The following is a 26,764-nucleotide window of genomic DNA, read 5'->3' as shown; positions in this document are numbered from 1 at the left end:
CTGTATAGTCCATGGGGTTGCAAAGAGTCAGACACGACTGAGCAACTTTCACTTTCACTCACTTTCAACAGGATTCAACTCAGCCATCAATTACCTGCTTGTAGAAGCTTTTCCTAATTGTGTCTCTAAAGTAGAGGCTCACCTTTTACATCTTGTGTCCACTTCTCATGATGCTTATCACATCATGACACATAATCCTTGGATTGCTGATTTATTCCCTCATGCACCATCCCTCTTCCCACTTCAAGTCTGTAATCACCCAGAGAAGAGGGACAATGGCTTCCTCATCTTATTCGTATCATACTGTTTACTAAGGTATCCACAATTTAGTATACAGTTAGCAAATACTTGTAGACTAAATTAATGCAGAAAAACAGTTTATTTTCTTGCTTGATTGTATAACAAATTGTACTTCTAGTGGGTTTAAAACATTGGGTGGTCAAGGTTCAGAAACATGTATTTCAGAAACATTTATAAGTAAAGGAGTCATACACATCAGTTGGCTTTATCCTTATAATGTTTATGAGAGGGTACATCATATAAATTTGGTTTGCTGCCTTTATACAAAGTGAAACAAAAATAAAATACAACACAATGAGACAAAACCATGATAATGACATACCTGTGTTTCTATTGGAGCCAGGGTCATATACATGTTTTTAATTGCAGTTATATAGTCTAGTAGGAAGAACATTGAAAGTGAATTGAGATTTAGTAGCCCCAAGGATGGAGAAGGCAATGGCACCCCACTCCAGTACTCTTGCCTGGAAAATCCTATGGACGGAGGAGCCTGGTGGGCTGCAGTCCATGGGGTCGCTGAGAGTTGGACATGACTCAGTGACTTCACTTTCACTTTTCACTTTCATGCATTGGAGAAGAAAATGGCAACCCACTCGCGTGTACTTGCCTGGAGAATCCCAGGGACGGGGGAGCCTGGTGGGCTGCTGTCTATGGGGTCGCACAGAGTTGGACACGACTGAAGCAACTTAGCAGCAGCAGTAGCCCCAAGGACAGACATTTCATGAGAAATCAAGCCTGACATTGAACACCAGTCTTTCATACTTCAAAAGCAACTGAGTCCTATGTGGGTATTAATTTGAATTGCATTACTGAGTTCATGTGTCATAATAATAAATAAATTATTCTTATATAACAATATTTATGCCTCTTAACCATTCCTATAAAAATATTGCAAGGATGAAAGTATAAAGCATGTTATAATTTGAACACCTTAAGTAAAAAAAACTCTGTAAAACACATTTTCAATGCCATCAGCTATTTTAGATTACAGACTAAGTAATGTCTGCTTTTCAAAAAACATGATGAACTGGAAGAGAAATGGTAACATGAATATTTTGCAGGAAAATAATTGTGGACTTCAGTGATAAAATTAGCAAGTATTTGAGGGCAGAGAAAGTGTTACTAAGCCAAAAGTTTATTGCACTTTTTTTGTACTTTGCAGAAAGTTAAGTACAATAAACTTTATTTTAAAGAGGTTGTATTTAATCGCTTATTATTGTGAGATTAACATTTCATTAACATTGATAATAAGAATAAAACATAAGAAAACTTAAATTAGGAAATGTGCACAATCCTGAGAGCCAAAAAGACTGCAGTTTTTCTGAAGGGTAATGTTGGAACCTCTGCTAGGCAAGAAAAAAAAAGTGAATATAATTAAAATTGTGGGAAAAAAAAAAAAACCCAGAAAACTGCTATAGGGAACAATCCACTACTGACAAAAGATTATATCTGCTGTTACTCCATGATTTTACCATTTATGTTTAAATTTACTTTTTCCTTTTGCTATTTGGGGATTAATTTAAATCCTTAAAAAAGAAATCAAAGTTCACTACAAATACAAATAGATTCTTAGATCCTAGAAAATGTTCCATACAAATTTACTTCATTTTAATGATGAAATTGCAGCATATGATACTTGGGGACAATATCAAATATTCCCAGTTCCTTGGACTATATAGAAAATTAAAAAATGGAACTGCCTTAATTATGCTTCCATATTGTAAGGATTCTTTTATTTCTTTATTAGACTCTTTATTCTCAGGGTCTGCCAAATGCAGAATTCTATATAAATGTTAGCTGAATGAAAGGTGACTCAAAATTGCAACTTTCTGAATTGATCATTAAGAGAAATTCTGAGCACTGTATTTTTGCAGTCTTCTGGAGAAATCTAACAAAAAAGTCTAAATTATTTTATCAACTATGCCATGACATTTTTTCATAAACATTTTTTATTATTGAATTAAGGGACTTTTTAATGTCTCTCTGTAAAACACAATTATATTTTATGTGTAAAAAACAGACAATGTAACTGAAAAAAATCACTTAGATTAAACTGATGGGGAATTGGGCTGAAGATGAGCATGATCCTATTAATACTTTTATCATGCTCATTTATTTTAGCCTAAACAACGAACATCTATTGTGTCTTCTCTGGATTTTCATCGAATGAATCACAACCAAGAATATTTTGAAATCAACACATCTACAGGGTGTACAAGCTTTACTTCCAACCCTCCAGTTAGTCCACTCACCTCTTCTGCAGCAAACACAGAAGTCAAGAACAAGGAAACTGGCGATACAGGTAAAGCCGTTCATTTTATGCAGGTATATTGTTGAGTTTTTAAAACCAAAGCCTTTATGAGTTAGAGGAGTTAAGAGGGATCTTCATACAAATCTCATTGTGTTTTTTGTTCATGACTTCATGCCAAGACTTTAAAGGCACCATCCAAAATGTGTGGAATAATGTAATCATTGGCATATTTTCAGGTCTGACCTTTAAACAGAACCAAAATCTAACCTTTTGAAACTAGAAATGGTATTGAATAGCATGTTATGGTTTCCAAATGTATTATGTCACCTACATGTCACATCAAAAATTTTAGAATAAACTGATATTTAATAATAATGTGGAAGGACAATGCTGATTTGTTTTATATTGAAAGGTAAAACTTTGAATTTCACAAAGTAAAATGTTTAAGATAAATTTCACAAATTTATCTACTATGAAAAATAGCATTTTGTTATTTTACTCATAGGTGGTTTTGTTATATGTTATATTTAAGAATCTGCATATAAAGGCATTAGCACATGGTGTATAATGAAGTAGAACAACTTTCTGAGTCAGCTCTGTCACTGATTTGCTAGGTACTTTCCATCAAATTACTTAACTTCTCTGATCTTTGATTTGCTCCTCTGGAAAGGGGAGATAATATCTGCTCTTTGGGTAGTTTTAGTAATAAATGAGCTGATTTATGTGAAGCATTTTGGAAACTATGAAACAATATTTTTATTTAGTACTATCATTAATGTTTAATATTATTTTTTATTCTTAAATACTATTATTGTATGAAATCTGTAGTCATTTTAAGAAAAGAAGAGCCAGCTATACATCTGTACTCATGCTGAGATGGTTGACCTTTTCTTGAATTAAAAGCATAATCTAAATTAATGGATAAATCTACTGTTTATTTTATAAATGATTGCATGCACAAAAAACTAATCATTATAAAAATGTCAAGTGTTAATAGAACTAAGACTAATACATAACAACCTCACAAACAAATTGCCTGCTGCAAAGCACTTTTAATAAGTGGACCAATGAATTTATTATCATATAAAAGAGAACTGTTTCAAAAGTAGCCCGAACTATAGTTAAAATTTCCTACTTGTTAGGCAGTATATTATGTAATCTAAGTATCAACTTGAGAATCATCAGGAAAAGGTGGTAAAGAGGGTCTACCTTTGGAGGCAGACAGACTTAGATGATATGAATGGGTTAGCATTTAACTAGAAAGATAAGTTCAGTTCAGTTGCTCAGTCATGTCTTACTCTTTGTGACTCCATGGACTGCAGCACGCCAGGCTTCCATGTCCATCATCAACACCGGGAGCTTGCTCAAACTCATGTTCATCAAGTCAGTGATGCCATCCAACCATCTCACCATAGTATTAATATGTAGAAAGATCACCAAAGTATTAATATGTAGCAAATAGATTCAAGATGAGGTGAGATTGGAGGTAGGATGCAACAGGGCCATCAGCAATGGAAAATATAAATGGATTTGAGAAACACAAGGAAAGAGTAATCAACAGGTCATGGCAACTGATCAGAGGTGTGATGAGGAGGAAGAAAAGTTCAGGAAAAACCCTAAAATTTCTTGCTTAAGCAGATTAGTCAAATCTCACTGCCATTCTTTGAAATATGGACTATTTTAGGTAAGACAGAAGAGAGGGATGGGTTATGCGGGACCTAATATATGCCATTTTAAGGACTTTGGATTTCACTCAGAGTGAAATTGGGAGTCAGTTCAGGCTCTTTCAGGAGAGTGACATGATGTAACTTCTATTTTATAAGAATTGCATCAACTCTTGTATTGAGAATGGACTGGAGAAGGAGGATAAGTCTGGAAGCAAGGCCAGTAGGGGGCTATTGTAGCATTCCAGTAAGATGAGAGAGGAAGTCAGCTCAGGTCAAAGGTGAAGCAGTGGAGCTGGAGAGAAACTGATGGGTGTTGGACATATTTTTTTAAGGTAAAGCCTGTAGTATTTTATGATAGAGTAGATGTAGTATATGAAAAAAAGAGAAGAATTAAGGATAACTGCAATGTTTTTGTCCTAAACAATTGTAAGCATGATTTTTAATGGCATCTGACATGAGAGAGGTCCTGGGAAGAACAGATTTGGTGAACAGGTAAAAATATCAAGAGTTCACTTTTTTTTAAATTTGAAGTATTGTTGATTTACAGTGTTGTGTTAATTTCTGCTATATAGCAAAGTGATTCAGTTATACATGTATGCACATTTTAAAAATATATTTTTTCTATTATGATTTGTTATAGACTATTGAATACAGTTCTCTATGTATACTGTAGGACCTTGCTGTTTATCTATTCTATATATGAGAGCATATGTCTACTAACCTTAACCTCTTACTCCATCCCTTGCCCAAATCCTTCCCCCTTGGCAAACACAAGACTGTTCTCTAAATCCATGACTCTGTCCCTGTTTCAGTAGATAGGTTCATTTGTGTCATATTTTAGATTCCACATACAAATTTTATCACCTGATAATTTTCTTTCTTATTTACTTCACTTCATATATAATCTCTAGTTGCATCCATATTGTTTCAAATGTCATTATTTCATTATTTTTATGGCTAAATCGTATTCTGTTTTATATATATACCACATCTTCTTTATCTGTTCATCTGTTGATGGACATTTAGGTTCTTTCCATGTTTTGACTATTGTTAATAGTGTTCTATGAACATAGGGTTGCATGTATCTTTTAAAATTAGAGTTTCCTCTGGATATATGCCCAGGAGTGGGATTGCTAGATCATATGGTAGCTCTATTTTTAGCTGAGAAACCTCCATACTGTTCTCCATAGTGTCCATACAAGCTTGCATTCCCACCAACAGTGTAGGAGGTTCCCTTTTCTACCAGGAGTTCATTTTAAGTAGTATCTACCTATTAGATATATGAATAGATGTGTCATGTAGGCAGCTGAATGTTCACATTCTTTGTCTTCAGAGACAAAGAACGTGAACATCATCATTGTATACATGATATGGAGTGAATGTATATAGGAGATCAAAACCTGAGCTTGATGAAAGAGATGATAAAGGGCAGCAACAGCTAAGAAGTCTGAGGAGGAACAAGGTAGGAGGAAATCTTCCGGTGAGTGTTGGAGAAAATGAAACCAGTGGTGTGACTCAAGGATGTTTGGCTCTCTTGACCTTTGGAAGGATGGAGTTGGTATTCTTATGAGGAAGCTTAGTTATGGATAAGAAACGCTATTGGATATTCAAGTAGGTAAGCTGAGGGTCCCTTGGACTGCAAGGAGATCCAACCAGTCCATTCTGAAGGAGATCAACCCTGGGGTTTCTTTGGAAGGAATGATGCTAAAGCTGAAGCTCCAGTACTTTGGCCACCTCATGAGAAGAGTTGACTCATTGGTAAAGACTCTGATGCTGGGAGGGACTGGGGGCAGGAGAAGAAGGGGACGACCAAGGATGAGATGGCTGGATGGCATCACCAGCTCGATGGACGTGAGTCTGTGTGAACTCCGGGAGATGGTGATGGACAGGGAGGCCTGGCGTGCTGCGATTCATGGGGTCGCAAGGAGTCGGACATGACTGAGCGACTGAACTGAACTGAACTGAAGCTGAGTACATAGCTAAGACTGATTTTTCAGTAGGGTAGGACACAGAGGGTGGAAGCTATGAGATAATTTTATGTTTATTGAAAGTAAAGAGTATTGGTCAAAAAATATTGACAGTGTCTTAGCCCACAGTGAATGACCTACGAGTTCCGAGTTCCTCAGTGAAACTGTCAGGGACAGGTGTGTTGTATATTATTGACACTCACCAGTAAATAAAACATACTTCCTCTTTATGAAAATTTATTTCCAGAAAGCTCTGCATATATGAAAATTTTCTGTGAGCTGGCACCTTTGAGTCCCTACTAAAGATGTTACCTACCCTGGGTAACATTATCTCCAGTTCTGTTAGTAGTTTCAAACTATCACCCCTTACTGGATAAAACTGATGGAAGGGGGCAAATCTAAAAAGAGTAAAGTGGAAAAGAGTTTCTTTCCAAATGGGAGAAATAACAAAAACAAAAGCTTCTAAGTACACAGCAGCATAGGATGCTTTTCTGCAAGGGAGAAGAAACATTTGAGGAAAACTAAAATTAGAATGAAGAAGGTGGTGTGGACCTTTTGTGCTGCTCAGGGATTGCCAGAGAGGCAAACGAAATCCCTCCCTTTAATTAGCTCACACTGACTGGAAATAGAACTCCTGAAGCTGAGTTAATCTTACTCCAGCAGCCACGGGACACAAGCAGCTGAGGAAATCTCTGGACTCCAGCCAGCATGAAGGACAAAACTGGTCTGCTGAGATCCAAACTGAGGTTCAGGATGGGCTGATATGGAGGAAGGATTAAGGGTTAGTGAGAATAATGGGCAATTATATCTTCGAGGCTTATTGCCTTAGAATGTGCATTATACAAATTATCTGAATTATTGCTTGTTAAATTCGGTGCTTTAAGTAGAACAGGATTTTAGGTAGCCAAATGAAAAAAATATTTTTATATAAAATGTCATATATGTTTAATAATAAAATATATTCTTAGTTCTTGATAATTCATGAGGTGCCTCTCCTACACTTTTGGTTTCCTGTTTCCCATCTAATATCATGAGCCTTTTCTTCAGTGCCTTTCTGTGCACATTGCACATCACACAGAAGGCAGAGGTAGGTTAGCAGATGCTTGACAAAGAGATAAAATATTGACTTTTGCAATATTAAAAAATATGAAAATATATAGTTAGCTCTTGGAGTAATTTGGTTTAGTGCATACAATCAGGTGGGAATTTGTTATTCTAGCATCTGAATGCAGAGTTCCAAAGAATAGCAAGAAGAGATAAGAAAGCCTTCCTCAGTGATTAATGCAAAGAAATAGAGGAAAACAACAGAATGGGAAAGACTAGAGATCTCTTCAAGAAAATTAGAGATACCAAGCGAACATTTCATGCAAAGATGGGCTCAATAAAGGACAGAAATGGTCTGGACCTAACAGAGCAGAATATATTAAGAAGAGGTGGCAAGAATACACAGAAGAACTGTACAAAAAAAGATCTTCACAACCCAGATAATCACGATGGTGTGATCACTCACCTAGAGCCAGACATCCTGGAATGTGAAGTCAAGTGGGCCTTAGAAACCATCACTACGAACAAAGCTAGTGGAGGTGATGGAATTCCAGTTGAGCTATTTCAGATCCTGGAAGATGATGGTGTGAAAGTGCTGCACTCAATATGCCAGCAAATTTGGAAAACTCAGCAGGGGCCACAGGACTGGAAGAGGTCCGTTTTCATCCCAATCCCAAAGAAAGGCAATGCCAAAGAATGCTCAAACTACCGCACAACTGCACTCATCTCACATGCTAGTAAAGTAATGCTCAAAATTCTCCAAGCCAGGCTTCAGCAGTATGTGAACTGTGAAATTCCAGATGTTCAAGCTGATTTTAGAAAAGGCAGAAGAACCAGAGATCAAATTGCCAACATCCCATAGATCATGGAAAAAGCAGAAGAGTTCCAGAAAAACATCTATTTCTGCTTTATTGACTATGCCAAAGCCTTTGACTGCGTGGATCACAATAAGCTGTGGAAAATTCTGAAAGATATGGGAATACCAGACCACCTGACCTGCCTCTTGAGAAATCTGTATGCAGGTCAGGAGGCAACAGTTAGAACTGGACATGGAACAACAGACTGGTTCCAAATAGGAAAAGGAGTAAGTATGTCAAGGCTGTATATTATCACCCTGCTTATTTAACTTATATGCAGAGAACATCATGAGAAACACTGGGCTGGAGGAAGCACAAGCTGGAATCAAGATTGCCAGGAGAAATATCAATCACCTCAGATAGGCAGATGACACCACCCTTATGGCAGAAAGTGAAGAGGAACTAAAAGCCTCTTGATGAAAGTGAAAGTGGAGAGTGAAAAAGTTGGCTTAAAGCTCAACATTCAGAAAACTAAGATCATGGCATCTGGTCCCATCACTTCATATGAAATAGATGGGGAAACAGTGGAAACAGTTTCAGACTTTAATTTTTTGGGCTCCAAAATCACTGCAGATGGTGATTGCAGCCATGAAATTAAAAGACGCTTACTCCTTGGAAGGAAAGTTATGACCAACCTAGATAGCATATTGAAAAGCAGAGACATTACTTTCCCTACAAAGGTCCATCTAGTCAAGGCTATGGTTTTTCCACTAGCCATCTATGAATGTGAGAGTTGGACTGTGAAGAAAGCTGAGTGCTGAAGAATTGATGCTTTTGAAATGTGGTGTTTGAAAAGACTCTTGAGAGTCCCTTGGACTGCAAGGAGATCCAACCAGTCCATGCTAAAGGAGATCAGTACTGGGTGTTCTTTGGAAGGAATGATGCTAAAGCTTAAACTCCAGTACTTTGGCCACCTCATGTGAAGACTCATTGGAAAAGACTCTGATGCTGGGAAGGATTGGGGGCAGGAGGAGAACGGGATGACAGATGATGAGATGGCTGGATGGCATCACCGATTTGATGGACATGAGTCTGAGTGAATTCCGGGAGTTGGTGATGGACAGGGAGACCTGGCATGCTGCGATTCATGGGGTTGGAAAAAGTCGGACACGACTGAGTGACTGAACTGAACTGAGGTTAAAATAGTTGAATTGGGACTGTTTGTTTATTTGGGCAACATAAGATAAATACATTCACTAGGTTCATTGCATCATGAGAAAGTTCAGGGTGCTGGGAGAGTACCTAAGAATGTAAATGATCTCATCTGGGGTCTGCAAATCTTTGACATGGGAGAGTCGAGCTTTGAGAGGCAAAGAGGGCCTAACTAGGCTAAGATCATGAAGGAAGATTGCTCTTCAAAGAAGGAATAGCATATTTTAAAAAATAACCCTGTGGTAAAAAACAGAAACCTACATAATTCTATAAAGCCATAATCCTTCAATTAAATAAATAAATTAATTTAAAATTAAAAAAATTAACATGAAACTACAGGTCCCAGAGAAAGGAGAGATGTGGCAGGAGCTGAGCCTTTAGAGGGAGTAGAAGGCCAGTGGTTCAGGGCCTTCCTTGTAGGCTATTTTCCGGATTTTTATTTTTAACCTAAGAGCATAAGAGACCTAAGAGCAATGAGAAGGTGTTGGTGGAGAGAAGTGATCCAATTTGCATCTTACTATCTATGTTGCTCCTGTTTTCTTTGTGAACCTGAAACAAGGTCATCCTTGGAGAATAACCAATGAAGGCAAAAATTAAACAAGGAAATGTTTGAGTTGGCTTTTGCTCAAATTCTTAACAAAAGGGTAGTGTAAGTGGCCTGTGGGTAGCACTGGAGGAGAGATAGTAGGCTAGTAGGCTTGGGCATCCTTGCTGGTATACCTGTGGCCTTCAAGTGATGAATTTAAGCCAGGATCATTCTGGCCAGGGCTAGCTCTTATTGGCTGGCTCAGTTGAGTGCATCTCTTACTGGTAAGGTGGACCCTCTAAGTCTGTGTGTCTGCCATCTGTCCACCCAAGCTTCTGGGGCAATTCTCCATTTACCAAGCTGGCCCGATGGCAACCTGCTTGGCTCTCAGCCCAGCTGCTTCTGAGACCACAGAAAATTTAGGTCTCATTTGTAATTTAGGAAAATAATGAGGACTCAGAGAAATTTATCCTCAGGAACTCACTAGTCCATCCTGTGTACGTGGAACTACTAAGTTCTGTCACATGTGGCCACACCCAGAATCCAGATAAGATTTGGAATACAGGTCCCTCTTTCCTTGTAATACCTATTTATTACACTGAAGTCTCTACAGGCCAAGGCCAGAAAGGGAAATATAGGATACACAGGTAGAGATATTTTCTTATCTTCCCTGTCTCAACAGCCCTTCCTCTTCTGAAGAAGGCTTCCCATTTGCTTACATTATTACAATAGTTCTTCAGACCTAACTCTGATTGACCTACCTCTGATTATTCTAAAGTGGGAGTCTGACTTTCAAGTCTATTGCCTTCCTAAATCACCTCCCCCTACCTGAAGGCATAAGTCTCCAGTATTTGGTCTGGGAGCAGAGAGGTTTCCAATGGAATACAGTATAAGAATTAAAATATATTAATACCTTCTTTGAGAAATACTATCCCTAATACCTTACCCAGCACAACAAATGAAAAGTACATGAACATTGTTGTTGCTGTTGTTTAGTCACTAAGTCGTGTCTGATTCTTTTGTGACCCCGTGGACTGTAGTCCCCTAGGCTCTTCTGTCCATAGGATTCTCCAGGCAAGAATTCTGGAGTGGATTGCCATTTCCTTCTCCAGGGGATCTTCCTGACCCAGAGACTGAACCTGTGTCTCCTGGATTGGCAGGTGGATTCTTTACCACTGGGCCATGAGGATCATGCTTAATTAATGTAGCTTCAGAAATACTTAATAAATGTGAACATTATTATTTTGTATTGCTGTTATTATAGTCTAGGCAGTAAGTAGAATCTAGACTAAGAATTCAGTACAGACACAGAACAACCAAGAGCTAGGAGTCCAGCCAGGCAACCAGAGTCTTAAATCCACAGAGTTGCTTGGAACAAGCAGGTCAACATGCTGATGAGCAGAGTTAGAGTTTTTGTTTATTCTGTGCCTTAGTTTTATGTGTCCTGGGGTGGAAGGGCAGGGAAAGCTGCAAGTTGTGTCACTGCTAGGGATACCTAAACTTCTACAAGTGCCAATTCATCCAGCATTACAGCAGAGGTAAGAAAGCAAGTGTTTCAGAGACTTTTGTGTTGAAAATCTTTTTTTAAACAATTTAATTTTTATTAACTTAATCTTTCTTGCTTTATCTTCTGCTAATTCATGTGAAAACCTAACTGTTTTGTTAGCTAGAGTTCTGTGGTTCAAATTCAGTCTAGCATATATCTTCTCTCTAATTATCTTGTCTACTTTAATTGGCTTGATAGTTTTTTTTCTCCTGATTTTCTTTACCAGACTGTTTATATCTTTTGAAAAATTTCCTGCTATCAGTTATATTTGTGTGATATATGTGTGATTATTGTATCTAAAAGTATAACAGTAGGAGAAAAGCAGGCAGTAGCTTTTTTAATAAAGGGGTATTTCCAGCTCTGTCCTATGGAGAAATCTCCTCTGTAGGCCTGTTAAAAACAGTTCCCAAACTGCTGAACCTTTTTCTCTATTCCCATCTTGATCTCTACAGTCTACTTTCGGGAGAACATTTCCCCCTTTTTGCTCTGCACCTGTCTATGTTGGCTGGTGCTTTGTGTATTCACGTGGACCCCAGCCTTTTTAACACAGACTTCTTTCATGCATATGGTGTAGTGAGCCAGCCCATAGCAGAACTTGTTCCAGATATCCTCCTGGGTAACTTACTACCTACTTAACTGACCAGTTGTTTCTTGCCTACCTAGCTCTAGGCTCTTGTGATTTGAACTCTTCTAATTGACTCTTGGCATCTGTGATAAACAGAATTCTGTGATGGCCCCATGGTTCTCACCCCCATGCTTCTGTATCCGTACACTTTTGTGATGCCCCTTCTTTGAGTGTGTGTGGGACCTATAACTTGCTATTATACTCGCCAGTGGCAAAGATGATGAAGTATCACTTTCAGAGGCATAATATGCTGTATGGCAAAGGTGAAGGGATTTTAAAGATGACATTCAGGTCCTGATCATTTTAAGTTACTCAAAAGGGATATATCTTTGGTGGGCTTGAACTAATCAGGTGATTCCTTTAAGAAGGAGTCCATGCTATGTGCTAAGTTGCTTCAGTTGTGTCCAATCCCAAGGACTGTAGCCCACCAGGCTCCTCTGTCCAAGGGAATTTGCAGGCAGGAATACTAGAGTGGGTTGCTATTTCCTTTGCCAAGAGATCTTCCCGACCCAGGGATCAAACCCATGACTCCTGCATCTCCTGTATTGGCAGACTCCTTCCACCTGAAGGAGTCTAGAGGTTAGCAACTTGAAGGAGCATCTTTCTCTGTCCGTTACTGGCTTTAGAGAAGTCAGTCACTGTGAGCACTGCAACTGCACCTTGAGCCTCAGATAAGATCACAGCTCTGGCCAACACCTGGACTGCAGCCTGGTGAGGCCCTGTGCAGAGGATCCAGCTAAGCTCTGCCCAGACTCCTAATTCCTGCAAACTGCGAGATAATAGATGTATATTGTTGTAAGCCATTGTTTGCTGTGATTCATTATGCAGAGAGAGAAAATGAATACAATCTCCAGTGTTCCCTTGATTTGGGAGCAAGAGACTCTCTCCATCTGCTTGGTCTCAAGAAACCTGCCTCCCCGCCTCCCCTCACCCTGAGTCGTCACTAGTCCCTTGCTCTCAGTATGATTAGAGACATGACTAAAAGTGAAGAATTTGAAAATTGAATCCTTTATTAAAGTATGTCCTGAAGCCCGGCTTGATTAATGCATGTAGACATTATCCATCATATCATTTTTCCCCAAAATTATGCTTTTTATTTTAACAGGCACTAAGTTGTAAACTTAAAATTCTAACAGTGAAATGTTAAGGCAAAAGCCAGAGAGTAGGAGACTCTTAGGGATCATGAAGACCTGAAATCCCCCTATTTTTGATGCTTCTCAACCAGGCCACCTTCTCCAGGATTTGCTTATTCTCAAAGCTAGCAGAGTTAATTTTTCAACATTTGTCTGATTATGCCACTCCACTGTTTAAGAACCTCTTATGTGTTGTCACCATCCATATCACAATGTCCAAAAGGTTTACTTTGCCCAATGAGGTCCTTGATAATTTGGCTCTGACTTTCTATTTACCTCTAACCTAATGTACTGGATGGCTTAGTGGTAAAGAATTCATCTGGACTGCAGGGGATGTGGATTCGATCCCTGGGTCGAGAAGATCCCCTGGAGGAAGGCATGGGGACCTACTCCAGTATTCTTGCCTGGAGAATCCCATGGAGAGAGGAGCCTGGCCATAGTCCATCGGGTCACGCAGAGTTAGACATGACTGAGACTATTTAGCACACACACACATGCGCACAACATACTGAGTACTTGTAAGAATACTGTTCTTAGAGTTCCTGATTATTGACTCATTGTGTACTCTGCAGTCAGCTTGGAATGCTTTCTCATCTAATCCACCTGGTAAACTTGTGTGGTATTTGGCTAAGGGCAGCCACCTTTGTGAAGCCTTCTCTAATTTCAACAGTTCTTTCATGTATGTGCCCCCTTAGCATGCTTCACACACCTCTACTACTGGATATTTTATATAAAAGTACTTGTTTACATGTCTGTGAGCTCCTTAAATGCAAGGACCATGTGTCAGATAAGGCGTATTCGCAATGCTTCTCGCAGTGACTTACAATAGATGCTCACTAAATGATAAATAATTGAATAACTGGATAAACATTTTCTTTTTTGGAATTCTACCACCTAATATGTGTCTATTTCTACCTATACGATAGGGTCAGACCAGCTTTTCTCATAACTACATTTCTTTCGTCTGAGCCATGGAGCCCACCTTTCATTCTAGTGGTTATTTCATTAAAATGCCTCAGAGAGAAATGCCATTTTTATTGTAAATTTTTATTCCATAATATATCTGATTTCACAGATAAAAAGATGGCAGTTATTTACATTTGGAAGCTATTCATTTTCCTTAGATAATTATAAAGTAGTTGACCTGTCATTACCAAAATAATTATTATCACTCTAAAAAGCAATCTGACAATGTGTGCTAATTTCTAATTTCCTTCCCTTTTATATTTTAATAGACTAATGCCTAAAGCTTCATTTTTAAAACAACAGCAAAAACTTTAGTGAGCCCTCCTTTTTCACAAAGTCAAAGTAATATATAGTATGGGTTCTTTGTTCTTTCCCCAAACTGACTTTTTCTTTACCCTGCTTTTGCTAGTCTCTACATTAGCTATATGTGAGGTTGAGAATATTGTATTAGGACCTGGAGCCTTGAAGATGAGAACTTTCAACATGTTCGGAATCTAATATGCAAAATGACCACCACTGACAGAAGTCTAAGCTCTAGCAAACAGTTCACAGAATCTAGAGTGAACTCGCATTTATATGTGGGTGTGAATTTTCCCTGGCATTGTTCTTTTTGCTTAGAAAAACTAGTAGAGTAAGGAGGAAGACAACTATGCTGCAGAGAAGCAAGATTTATTCCACAGTCAAAGATGTAATGTTTGCATTGCCCTCCATTTTAGAACTGAAACATGTCTATTGTATGTCTGTGTTCTATTTGCACAGATGTCTGTGTTCTATTTATTAACTCAGATAATCAAGAGTGACTATGTGAAGCTAATAATAGATTGTAGATTTCCTTCTGGAAAACACATAGCACACATGAAAGGAAGCATTATTAACTAAACAAATCTCTCAGTTCCTAACAATTAGCATTTTGACAAGCTGTTGTCTTAGATGAAGGACTTAGATTATATATTGCATAACTTCAAAGTATTTTTTACATTTCTTCTTGATTTGACTACTAAGTAAATGTAAAGGAAACCTTCAGCTCCATTTTAGTTCCCTTAGCACATTTCCTAGGCCATTGATATGCTGTAGGCTATATATCTTCAACTGGATTTTGTTTCTACTATTAATTATAATCCTCTGGAACAGGGTAACATTACAAATCATATGTCAAGTCCTCTAAACTAAGTAGTTTGTTATTTACAAACAGTACAGTTCCTCCCTGAGGTTGCCTGCCATGTAGAAAATTAAAACTAGAAAATCACATTCAAAGTTAGCCTGAACCATTTTCACATACCTTATATTTGATATATTCCCTTTCAGGCAATTATTAGCTATTCCTAATATTCTTTAATATATTTATCTAAAACTAGCTATTTAGTATTGTATAAAAGCTGGTGTCATATGTATACTATCTAAGAAACCCCACACATATGAGCTATTGTGATTCAGGCCCTTGTGATTGGTTGGTAATACATATAAATCTATATATAGACACCAAACAAAAATTATTTATATTATTACATTTATTAATAATACTAGATAGAGAATATGTCTTCATTCATTTGGCAAATACTCATTTAGTACTTGGACAACTCCAGGATGGTGAGGGACAGGGAGGCCTGGTGTATTGCAGTCCATGGGGTTGCAAAGAGTCACACACATATGGCCAACTGAACAACAAAAACATTTAGTACTTATGAAGTACTAATACCCAGGCAAAATACTAAGTGAGCAATAATGGAAAGACATGACCCCTTCTCAAAACATTGTGCTAAGTGAAAAATTGAAGTCTAACACTATTACATTATTACAATATGAATCTAGAGTTGAGAGCATATAAATCTTCTTGGGACAGTGAGGAAATGCTTGTCCTATGACTTGAATTTATCAAATGGGTATTGAAGAAATATAGTGAGGAAGGAAAGGAACACAGAAAACAGAGCCTTTGAAACTAGAGAAATTTGGATTAAGTCCTTGTTTTGCCACTTGATCTTTAGGCAAACAATAACCTTTCAGAGACTCTTTTCATTTCTTTTGAGATAATGCAGATGGCCATACCTAATGTAAGACTTTGCACATGGTAGGCACTCAATAAGTATTATCTCCTCTCACCAACTTTGAGCCTCATAACAACTGTATAGATAGAACTGATGGTATTATCAACATTTAAAAGCTGAGGAAGGTAGATTTATGGTTCATAAGGAAACTTGCTTAAGGTCCCACAACTAGAAAGTTAGTGGTAGAGTAAGGCCTAGAACCTAGGTCTCCTGACAAAACTTTTTCCACTATGCTGGAACAAGGATTCCAGCTTGTAAAAATGCTAATCACTAGAAACTGAAAGATTTGTTTAGTTAATGCTTCCTTTCATGTGTGCAGTGCACTACCCATGCATTTAATTATTTATTCAGTCAATAAACATTTCTTGAACTTCTACTCAGTATCAGACATGTTACTGTGCACAGATAATACAGTGAAGAACAAATAATATTTCCTTTATTCAGCTGAGTTAATCAGAGAAGCTGACTTCATACCAACAACTTCAATAAATAAATGAGTGTCACGCACTGGGACAATTAGGTGCTCTGGAATATGCGGCAAGAAGGCTTATTCTAATCTAGGAGGTCTGGGAAGTGCTGTGTGGGAAAATAATATTTTTGTTAAGACCTAGGGAGTAAGCAGGAGTTATCTGGACAGAGAGGAGAGAACATTTTTCCAAACAGTAGGAAGTTTGGCAAAGATGTAAATGAGATCATGGTTATGTTCAAGGGACTGAAACTGACCCAGAATAGCAGAATCAGAGAGCCTGAGCGAAAGAATGGCCAGGGGTGACTCTGTAGAGTTTGACAGAGATTAGGTAGTAAGGGGCTATATAAGTCATCTTAAAGAATCTAGATTTTATTCAAGGGACAAAAGGTATTGCAGTTTCTACACTACATAAAAAGTCTGGCCAGTAGGGAAATAGTGTCTGAAAACTGACTCGTTCTGTGTTCATCCCAGAAAGAGGAGGGTTACTACATTTTTTTCCAAATTTCTTACAAATGCTTGTATAGGCTTGCTGAGGTCCTAGTGGGAAAACCACCTGAAGTTTTAAACAGTGGACTGATAGCTGATTTGCACCTTTCCATGTTCATTCTAGCTGTGCTATAGCTACTCTTAGAAACTGGGTGACACAGTAATTCAAAATGGGCTTGAGTGGGTCAGTGGTGGCTTCGATTAGGGCTTGTGTCTGTGGAGGTGAAAAAAGTGAGATGCTTAAGGTCTGGACATTAACCGATTTGTGATTGGCTATAGAAGTTAGAAGAGAAGGATTTGGGAGGTGACGGATACTCCTCACTCTGCTGGCTTGAGCAGGGAACAGTGGAGTCTTGGGTACAATATCTAAGACTTTAATATTGAGAGAAAGGTACTGGAGTCATTACATGGTGGGAAGATGTCAAAATCAGCTGGAATAGAGGACACAATAAAAGCATTCAAAAGTCCTTTGGGGCCAGCAGGCCTGACACTACGCTTAAGGTAATGATAATTCTTTCTTTTTTCCTTACTGGAAAAGCTGTATCCCTTTCATATTTTCATTTTACTTCATAGGCCGTTGTATATTTCCATTTGGCTAAATTTGTTCTACAGGGACATTAGTTGTTACCTGACTTTAGTTTTAATTTAAAAGGGAAAAAAAACACTGTAATTACGAAGAAGATTTGGCATGTGGGCACCTGATTCATTTCCCTGGGTGGCACCATGACTCACCCTCATTAAAGTAGTTTTGCTTAGAGATGCCTGATGCCTTATCGGTTTTGAATTTTCTCTGCCCTCTGTGTGAACAATAAGATAAGTTTCTCTCATGGGTCATACACAGCTCTTCATCTCTACCATGAGTCAGATGTTTTGCATTTCAAAACATTATCCTGCCTACAATTTCCCACTTTATAAATTATGCAGAAAACTTCTACCAACAACAGATTCTCATTTACTGACTTTTTAGATTTGTATCTGTAAAACATGTTCTGGTTGTGCTATAATTTAGTGAACAGTTTTATGGCCAACAGTAAGGTACTGTTTTATTTGTTTTATCACCATTGTCTAAACATCAAGGTGCCACGTTAGATAAAAAAACACAACCATCTGTAAGTAAATTCAAGCACTGGTGATTAAGTCACACGAAAAGCTCTCTCTTGATTCTTTGTCTGTAGTTATAGTACGTTTCCTCCCTTTCACATTCAACCTCCTAGAAAGAGTTGTCTATACCTCCTGGATTCATTTTCTCATCTCTTTATCACTTCCCCAAAACTACTCTAATATTACACTGAAATCTCCTCAGTTAGTCTCCAAGACTATTTCTTCCTAAAGATAGTGGATAAAGTCTTGATCAAGATTAAGATCTCACTTGATCGATCTGCTACACTTAATCTATGAAACACTCCTTGCATGGGGCTCTGTGACACCACACTCTCCTGGTCTTCCTTTCACCTCTCTCATGTCCATCTTGGTCTCCCTTTGGGAGACCTACTCCCAGAAGGCTACTATTCTTCAAGGTTCTAAACTGGGTTCTTTGATCCTCTTACTCTAAGGATTGCCTCTGGATCATCTCAGCCACTTTATATGGCTCTATTGCTTAAGCATGAGCTGATGTTCCTCACAGTTTTATCTCTAGGCCACGATGGAGTTCCAAACCTCTAAATTCATCTTTCTCCTTAACCTCTCCACTTAGATGTCCCCTGGATACTACAAAGATCAACATGTCTGTTGACCTGAAATTTCCCAGGGCTTCCACAAAAGGTACCACAAACTGGGTGGCATAAAACAGTAGAATTTTATTCTCTTATAGTTCCATCTGCTAGAAATTTGAAATCAAGGTGTCAGTGGTCCACTGTACCCTTAAAGGCTCTTGGGAAGAATCCTTGGCCACATCAGCTTCCAGGAGTTCCCTGGCTTAAGGCAGCATGACCACAATCTCTGTCCCCAACTTCTCATGGCTTTCTTCTCCATGTCTATGTCCTTTCTTCTTCCCATAAACACACCAGTCATTGGATTGGAGGTCCATACTCATTGCCTTTATTTGTTTTGTTTTTGCAGACTTCCTTGATAGCTCAGTTGGTTAAGAATCCACCTGCAATGCAGGAGACCTGGGTTCAGTCCCTGGGTTGGGAAGATCCCCTGGAGAAGGGAAATACTACCCACTCCAGTATTTTGGCCTGGAGTTTTGTTTTTACTGTATCATAGGTTCATGGTGGTGGCGATTTAGTCAGTAAGTCATGTCTGACTCTTGCGACCCCATGGACTGTAGCCTGCCAGGCTTCTCTGTCCATAGGATTCTCCAGGCAAGAATACTGGAGTGGGTTGCCTATTCCTTCTCCAGGGGATCTTCCCAACCCAGGAACTGAACCTGGGTCCATGATGATAGAGATTATGACTTTCTACTGTAATCCTTGGCACTTAGTACAATGTCTGTAAATGAATTGTTGCCTAATAAATATTTATTAAGGAGAAGGATGAAGAAAAGAAGCAAATGAATTAATCAACAAGAACTAATTTGAAAAATGATAAGCTAAAGTAATTTTAGTTGTGAATTTTTAAAATGTGGTCAAATGTAATTTTTTCTAATCAGTATACTAACAAAATGAGAATCAATCAAACCTTAAATTTTAAGCTCATGTAAAACCTTCGTCTATACTCCTGCAAAACTCTATGGTTCTCATAAATGCTGGAAAGTACACTTGTATTTCTCATTGTTTATTTTATACTGGGGTTCATTCCAGCCCTTCTTTATTAATGAAAATGTTCCTGCTTTTGTTGACACTATGGGACCTCATTGTTGTTGTTCAGTCACTCAGTCATATCTGACTCTTTGCCAGCCCCATGGATGGCAGCACGCCAGGCTTCCCTGTCCTTCATCATCTCCCAGAGTTTGCTCAAACTCATGTCCATTGAGGTGGTGATGCCATCCAACCATCTCATCCTCTGCTGCCCCCTTCTCCTTCTGCCCTTAATCTTCCCCACCATCAGGGTCTTTTCCAGTGAGTCGGCTCTTCACATCAGGTGGCCAAAGTATTGGAGCTTCAGCTTCAGTATCAGTCCTTTCAATGAGTACTCAGGTTTGATTTCCTTTAGGAATGACTGGTTTGATCTTGCAGTCCAGGAGTCTTCAACACCACAGTTCAAAATCACCAATTCTTTGGTGCTCAGCCTTCTTTATGGTCCAACTCTCACATCTGTACATGATTGCTGGAAACACCATAGCTTTGACTAGACAGACCTTTGTCAGTAAAGTAATGTCTCTGCTTTTTTAATACATTGTCTAGGTTTGTTATAGCTTTCCTTCTAAGGAGCAAGCATCTTTTAATTTCATGGCTGCAGTTACTGTCCACAATAATTTTGGAGTCCAAGAACATAAAGTCTGTCACTGTTTCCATTGTTTCCCCATCTATTTGCCATAAAGTGATGGGACTGGATGCCATGATCTTAGTTTTTTGAATGTTGAGTTTTAAGCCAGGTTTTCCATTCTCCTCTTTCACCTTCATCAAGAGATTCTTTAGTTCCTCTTCACTTTTAGCCCTCAGGATGGTATCATCTGCATTGGCGAGATTATTGATATTTCTCCCAGCAATCTTTGATTCCAGCTTGTGCTTCATCCATCCTGGCATTTCACATCTTGTACTCTGAATGGAAGTTAAATAAGCAGGGTGGCATTTTACAGGCTTGACACACTCCTTTCCCAATATTGAACCAGTCCATTGTTCCTTGCTTCCTAAATATTTCTTGAACATGTCTCCAAATAGGACAAGGTTAAGCAATTACTAAGCATTCTAATTACAGAAAAAGAAAGAAAGGAAAAATGTATATGCTAATAAAATATCTCCAGATGTCAGCCTAAAAGAATGAAAGTACCATTTGTAATTTATATCTGCTTACTTTTGCAAAACATTTAGGTCTCTGTACGTATATAGCTGGTGAAAGTTCTGATTGACTATTTAGGCAACCAAGAAGTTAAAAAGAATCAGACATGCAAGTTTGTATCTGTTTTGCTGGCATTAATAAATTTTCTCCCATGGGAGGATCTGTGGTAGACCTTTGTGCTTGTAATTATTGAAAATGCCCTAGGTCAAACTAAATCAGACTAGGTCATATAGATGTTGATGAGAAGAGATGTAAAAGTGCCTCACTTTCCCACAGCATTCATTATGTAGGAAAATAAAGATTACTTTAAGGAGTTCTGTTCTTTACAAGAAGGCAGTCCTCAAAAGAAATTCTGTCTTAGTATTTTGCTCTATCTTGTATTAGTGCTGCTTGATGGTATTATATTCACATAACTTTCAGAACACATAATTATAATATTCACTAATTAAACAGAAAAGTCTACCAAATTAGATACAGTAAGAAAAGTGTCCTGATACAACACAGTGAGTCTGTTAAGATTTATTGTCATTAAATTACCCTAAAAAGACACTAGTATTCACAGCTTAGTATTTATTATTCTTCATTTATTTTTAGTTCATTTTGACAAATTCAAGGCAGAAAGTTCTAGCCTTTCTATATTGTCTGGGGGCCTGTAGGTACTTATGTAATGACTTAAAAAGGCTTATGTAGCCCTTATCTTCACTCAGCAAGATTCATTTTTGAACCCTGAGTAATTTTAGAGTAGATAAAACAGTTTCCTTCATTTCAGTGACAAACTTTGTCATTTTCAATTAGATTTTTTAGATAATCATCTCTATTATTAAGAAATGCTTTACATCTTTTGCATTTATTAACTCATTTATCCTCATGACAGTAGTAGGCACTATTGACACCTGTGATTTACAGATGGAAACTAAAGCACAGAACCTTTAACTGACTTACCCACAGTCACATGGCTAGACGAGAGTTGAGCTGGAATTTGCTTACATATATTCTGACTCAGGGCCTATGCTCTTAGCTTACTATCCTGCCTCTCAGAAATCTTATTATATCTTATTTGTAATATACTTTAGAAAGTACATGCGATTTTTGTTTATTACAATTATTATTAATTCACATACTTATTAATTCACATCTCTTATATCAAAATTCTAAATAGTATAAATGGATCTAGGTAAACAAACCTTTCCTTTCTCTGAGTCTGCCAAATGCTGGCAGTATTGGAGTAGGAAGTAGCTGCTTTACAGAACTACTTTTTCCTTTATTCAACCCACATTTAAGGGCCACTTCTTATGGTTCAATCACCGTTAGGGACTGGTGTACAGACATAAAAGTCTCAGCCCTTACCTAAAAGGAGTTAGAAGTCCAAGAAGTTTTCCTTAAAGGAGAGATAAAATAGTGTCTTTAGCTTGTTGCTGACAGACTGAAGGGAAGGCATGTCTGGTAGTTTAAAGAGATAAGATACTATTCTATCGCTCTGATGAAATCCCATCACTTCTATCCATGTCTCTCTATTGCATATACCATCCTGCTGACACATGATTTTTTCCTTAAAGATATCCCTATGGATTGTCACCAGGTAGATCCTAGAACTAAGATGGGCGGTTATGTGTCAGACATCATGCAAGGGTCTTTCCCATGTACTAGCTCATTCAGTTTAATCCATATACTAATTCTGTATTATAGTATTGTCACCAATTAACATAAGGGAGAAGGCAATGGCACCCCACTCCAGTACTCTGGCCTGGAAAATCCCATGGACTGAGGAGCCTGGTAGGCTGAAGTCCATAGGGTTGCGAAGAGTTGGACACGACTGAGCGACTTCACTTTCACTTTTCACTTTCACGCATTGGAGAAGGAAATGGCAACCCACTCCAGTGTTCTTGCCTGGAGAATCCCAGGGATGGGGGAGCCTGGTGGGCTGCCGTCTATGGGGTCGCACAGAGTCGGACACGACTGAAGCGACTTAGCAGCAGCAACATAAGGGAGAACAAAAGAATTAAGTAACTTTCCATGGCTTGTAGAATAAAATAATAATTCTAGAAAAGAATTCAAATCTATTTTGACCTCAAATTTAGAGCTCCCAGTGGCAACTAGCTAATTTGTGTGTTGGGGGGGTGTACTTTATGCACAGGCCCAAACGCAGTTGAGTAATGAAGGTTCATAATCTACAACTGTGTTCTCCTATTTTTTAAAAATGGAATTACATCTAAAATGTCTTTTGCACTTAGAAGATGTGTTTCAGTTACTATTACTGTGCAACTGCTGCTGCTGCTGCTAAGTCGCTTCAGTCATGTCCAACTCTGTGCGACCCCAGAGACGGCAGCCCACCAGGCTCCCCCATCCCTGGGATTCTCCAGGCAAGAACAGTGCAGTGGGTTGCCATTTCCTTCTCCAATGCATGAAAGTGAAAAGTGAAAGAGAGGTCGCTCAGTCGTGTCCGACTCTTCGCGACCCCACGGACTGCAGCCTACCAGACTCTTCTGTCTGTGGGATTTGCCAGGCCAGAGTACTGGAGTGGGGTGCCATTGTCTTCTCCCTACTGTGCAACAAGTCACTCTAAAACTTAGATTAAGACCACAGGTATTATTACATTATCTTACAATTTCCATGGCTCAGGGATTCAGGACAGTCTTTGCAGGTTGGCATTGTGTCAAGGTCCTTTATGCAGTTGTAGTAAGATGGTGGCTAGAGTTCAAACCATGGTGGCTAGAATATTTCTTTATTTTAGGTAGCCCCTGGGCTTCTTCATTAGGTCTCCCTGTATGAGCTGTCTTGAAGATTCCTCAAAGCTTGTTGGTCTTAGAGCAGTTGAACTACTTGTTTTGGTGATGCAGGGCTCCATTTCTTGTGTTCCAGTTGCAAGGTGTATGTAGCATTGCTTTTCTGACTTAGCCTCAGAAGTCAAAGTGTATCACTTCCACCACACTGTATTTGTTACAAGAAAGTGACAAACCCAGATCAATGGAAAGGGAATTTTTACTTCAATATTTACTTCATAATGGGGGATGTGACGAGATTCTGAATGAACATATGGATTGAGATGTAGTTATGGCTATCTCTATGAAACAGCCTTTTCTACAGTTCCTCCTCCAGCCCAGAAATTCACATCCCTCCCATAGGCAAAATATACTGACCTCTTCCTAAGATCCCTCAGAAGTTTCATTTCATTCAGCGTTAGTTTCAGGCTTGAAGTTTACATTCTAAATTTAGTTCAGGTGCAAATATCATATGATAACACTTATACATGGAATCTAAAAATAAAAATGATAGAAATGAACTTATATACAAAACACAAATAGACAAATAGACCCACAGACATAGGAAACAAACTTATGGTTACCAAAGGGGAAAGCCAGGAGAGGGATAAACCGGGTGTTTGGGATTAATATGTATATGCTACTGTGTATAAAACATATAACCAATAAAGACCTACTGCATAGCACAGGGGAATAGACTCAATATTTTGTAATAACCTATTTAGGAAAAAAAATCTGAAAAAGAATATGTGTGTGTGTGTGTGTGTGTGTGTGTGTGTGACTATAATCACTTTGCTATAACATGAAACCAACACAACACTGTAAATCAGCTCTACTCCAATAAAAAAGAGTGAGCTACTCAGCAAAATTTCACTACTAGGTTTGCAGGAATAAATTATAATTTCTTCTTAGGCTTTTATGTAATTAAATTGGTTGCTAACATTTCTGCACAAATTGTGAATACCATATTAAATTTTTCATAAATGTGGGAAAAAATAATTAATTAATAAGTGGAGAGTGAAAAAGTTGGCTTAAAGCTTAACATTCAGAAAACGAAGATCATGCAGTGGAAACAGTCAGAGTTTATTTTTTTGAGCTCCAAAATCACTGTAGATGGTAATTGCAGCCATGAAATTAAAAGACGCTTACTCCTTGGAAGAAAAGTTGTGACCAACTTAAATAGCATATTCAAAAGCAGAGACATTACTTTGCCGACTAAGGTCCGTCTAGTCAAGGCTATGGTTTTTCCTGTGGTCATGTATGGATATGAGAGTTGGACTGTGAAGAAGGCTGAGCACCGAAGAATTGATGCTTTTGAACTGTGGTGTTGGAGAAGACTCTTGAGAGTCCCTTCGACTGCAAGGAGATCCAACCAATCCATTCTGAAGGAGATCAGCCCTGAGATTTCTTTGGAAGGAATGATGCTAAAGCTGAAACTCTAGTGCTTTGGCCACCTCATGTGAAGAGTTGACTCATTGGAAAAGACCCTGCTGCTGGAGGGATTGGGGGCAGGAGAAGAAGGGGACAACAGAGGATGAGATGGCTGGATGGCATCACTGACTCAATGGACGTGAGTCTGAGTGAACTCCAGGAGTTGGTGGTGGACAGGGAGGCCTGGCATGCTGCGATTCATGGGGTTGCAAAGAGTTGGACATGACTGAGCGACTGAACTGAACTGAACTGAAGTCCAGGTAGTTTATTCTCCTTGGTAAGGTGCCGTAAGCAAAGCATTGAGTACTACTCCTCTATTCCTCTTGGTTTGCAATCCTGTGAATTAATGAAACAGATTATGCACCACCCACAAATTCATACTAAAATGACTGCACAAGTATCAGCTAACCATAATAGACACTTCCATTTAAGATAAAGATGGCAACGTATAGGCACAGAGCAGTTATCAGTCCATAGATATTCTGAATTCCAGCCAGGTACATGTTGCTAGATCTGTGAGTAGGGCCCAGTTCTGTACTCTGAGAGTTGTTCTCCATGGCTTGGCTCTGCCCTCTGGGGTTTTATCCCCTCTGAGTCATCCTTCCTTTTTATAATAAGTGACTCAGATATAAAGCTGGATAATATCAGTCTGATTTCTGTCAGCAGTATGACAGTAGGACAGTGAAAGATTTCCTTTCATTCTGTTCTATTTTTGTCCCAGTGTTTCCACCAATACAATTCTTTAAAACTTTGTGGGTTTTCTGTGAATCTCATTGAGTTTCATTCTACTAGACAAACCTACAGTTACAAATCTGTTCAAGATTATCCATTTTCTACTTTGGATTACCTGTGAGTCTGCTGAGGGCAACCGCTCTTAAAATACTTAGAAGCCCTATATTGTCCAACAAAGAAGACCTGCAAGGCAAGCCTTTAAGATCCTTAGAGAGCCTTTGTATGTTTTAGGTATTCTATGAGGTATAGCCTTGGATCTTTCTGAAGTCTTCTTAAATGATCTTATAGTTTTGATCTTTGGCTTGAGGCTGTTTCTTAATGAGAAGATCATTTGCTATCTGAGAGACTGGGAATGGCCTCTCCATGTTCCATTGTATAAATGGAAGTTACACTCCTTTTTCTAACCTAGTTAGGGAAGTCTTATTCTATCACTGTAAGCCAGTCACAAACTTGTCCCAATTTAAGGGGACTAAAAATAGACTATACTTCTTAATGGGAGCATTGCAAGATCCTAGAAGAACATATGAATTGGGAAATATCATTGTAACCATTTTTGGAAAATATAGTCTATCTCAAAACATCACTGTAATAAGATGAAACATTTTAAAACAAAGTTAATAGTACTTAAACATGCAAATACTTAAAAGTACTTACCTTGAGAAGATACTTGCTTTTTCCTAAAAGTTTGCCTTTGTGTAAATAATTTTTAACTTAACCATTGGAGTTGCTTTAGAAAATCTTGAAAAGATTTATTATGGCTGTATACTGTATACTACTATAACTATTTGTTGACAAAGAACGTGTTTATGATGTCTTAATTATCTTTGAACTATTTAAGTCTCCAAACTCTGAAAATTTTACTGATCCTCTCTTTGGATCCCAGGGAATAGGACAGTCTAGTGTTTTCCTCAAGCATTTCTTTGAAAACTACC

At 38.4% G+C, this 26,764-nt stretch overlaps 1 protein-coding gene across 5 annotated transcripts in view; it reads left to right on the top strand.

Annotated features, from left to right (window-relative positions):
• ANKS1B (ankyrin repeat and sterile alpha motif domain containing 1B) overlaps positions 1 to 26,764 on the top strand; it is a 1,156,475-nt gene that overhangs the window by 477,576 nt on the left and 652,135 nt on the right. For all 5 annotated transcript variants that reach the window (XM_060413093.1, XM_042247116.2, XM_042247115.2 and 2 more), the window contains exon 12: positions 2,422 to 2,602. In XM_060413093.1, coding sequence (XP_060269076.1) covers positions 2,422 to 2,602 — 181 coding nt within the window. The remainder of the gene's footprint in view (positions 1 to 2,421; positions 2,603 to 26,764) is intronic.

Source organism: Ovis aries, chromosome 3 (assembly GCF_016772045.2).
Source record: "Ovis aries strain OAR_USU_Benz2616 breed Rambouillet chromosome 3, ARS-UI_Ramb_v3.0, whole genome shotgun sequence".
NCBI classification, from domain to species: Eukaryota; Metazoa; Chordata; class Mammalia; order Artiodactyla; family Bovidae; genus Ovis; species Ovis aries.
The sequence above is the reverse complement of the archived record's forward strand: the minus strand, read 5'-3'. Positions and strand labels throughout refer to the sequence as shown.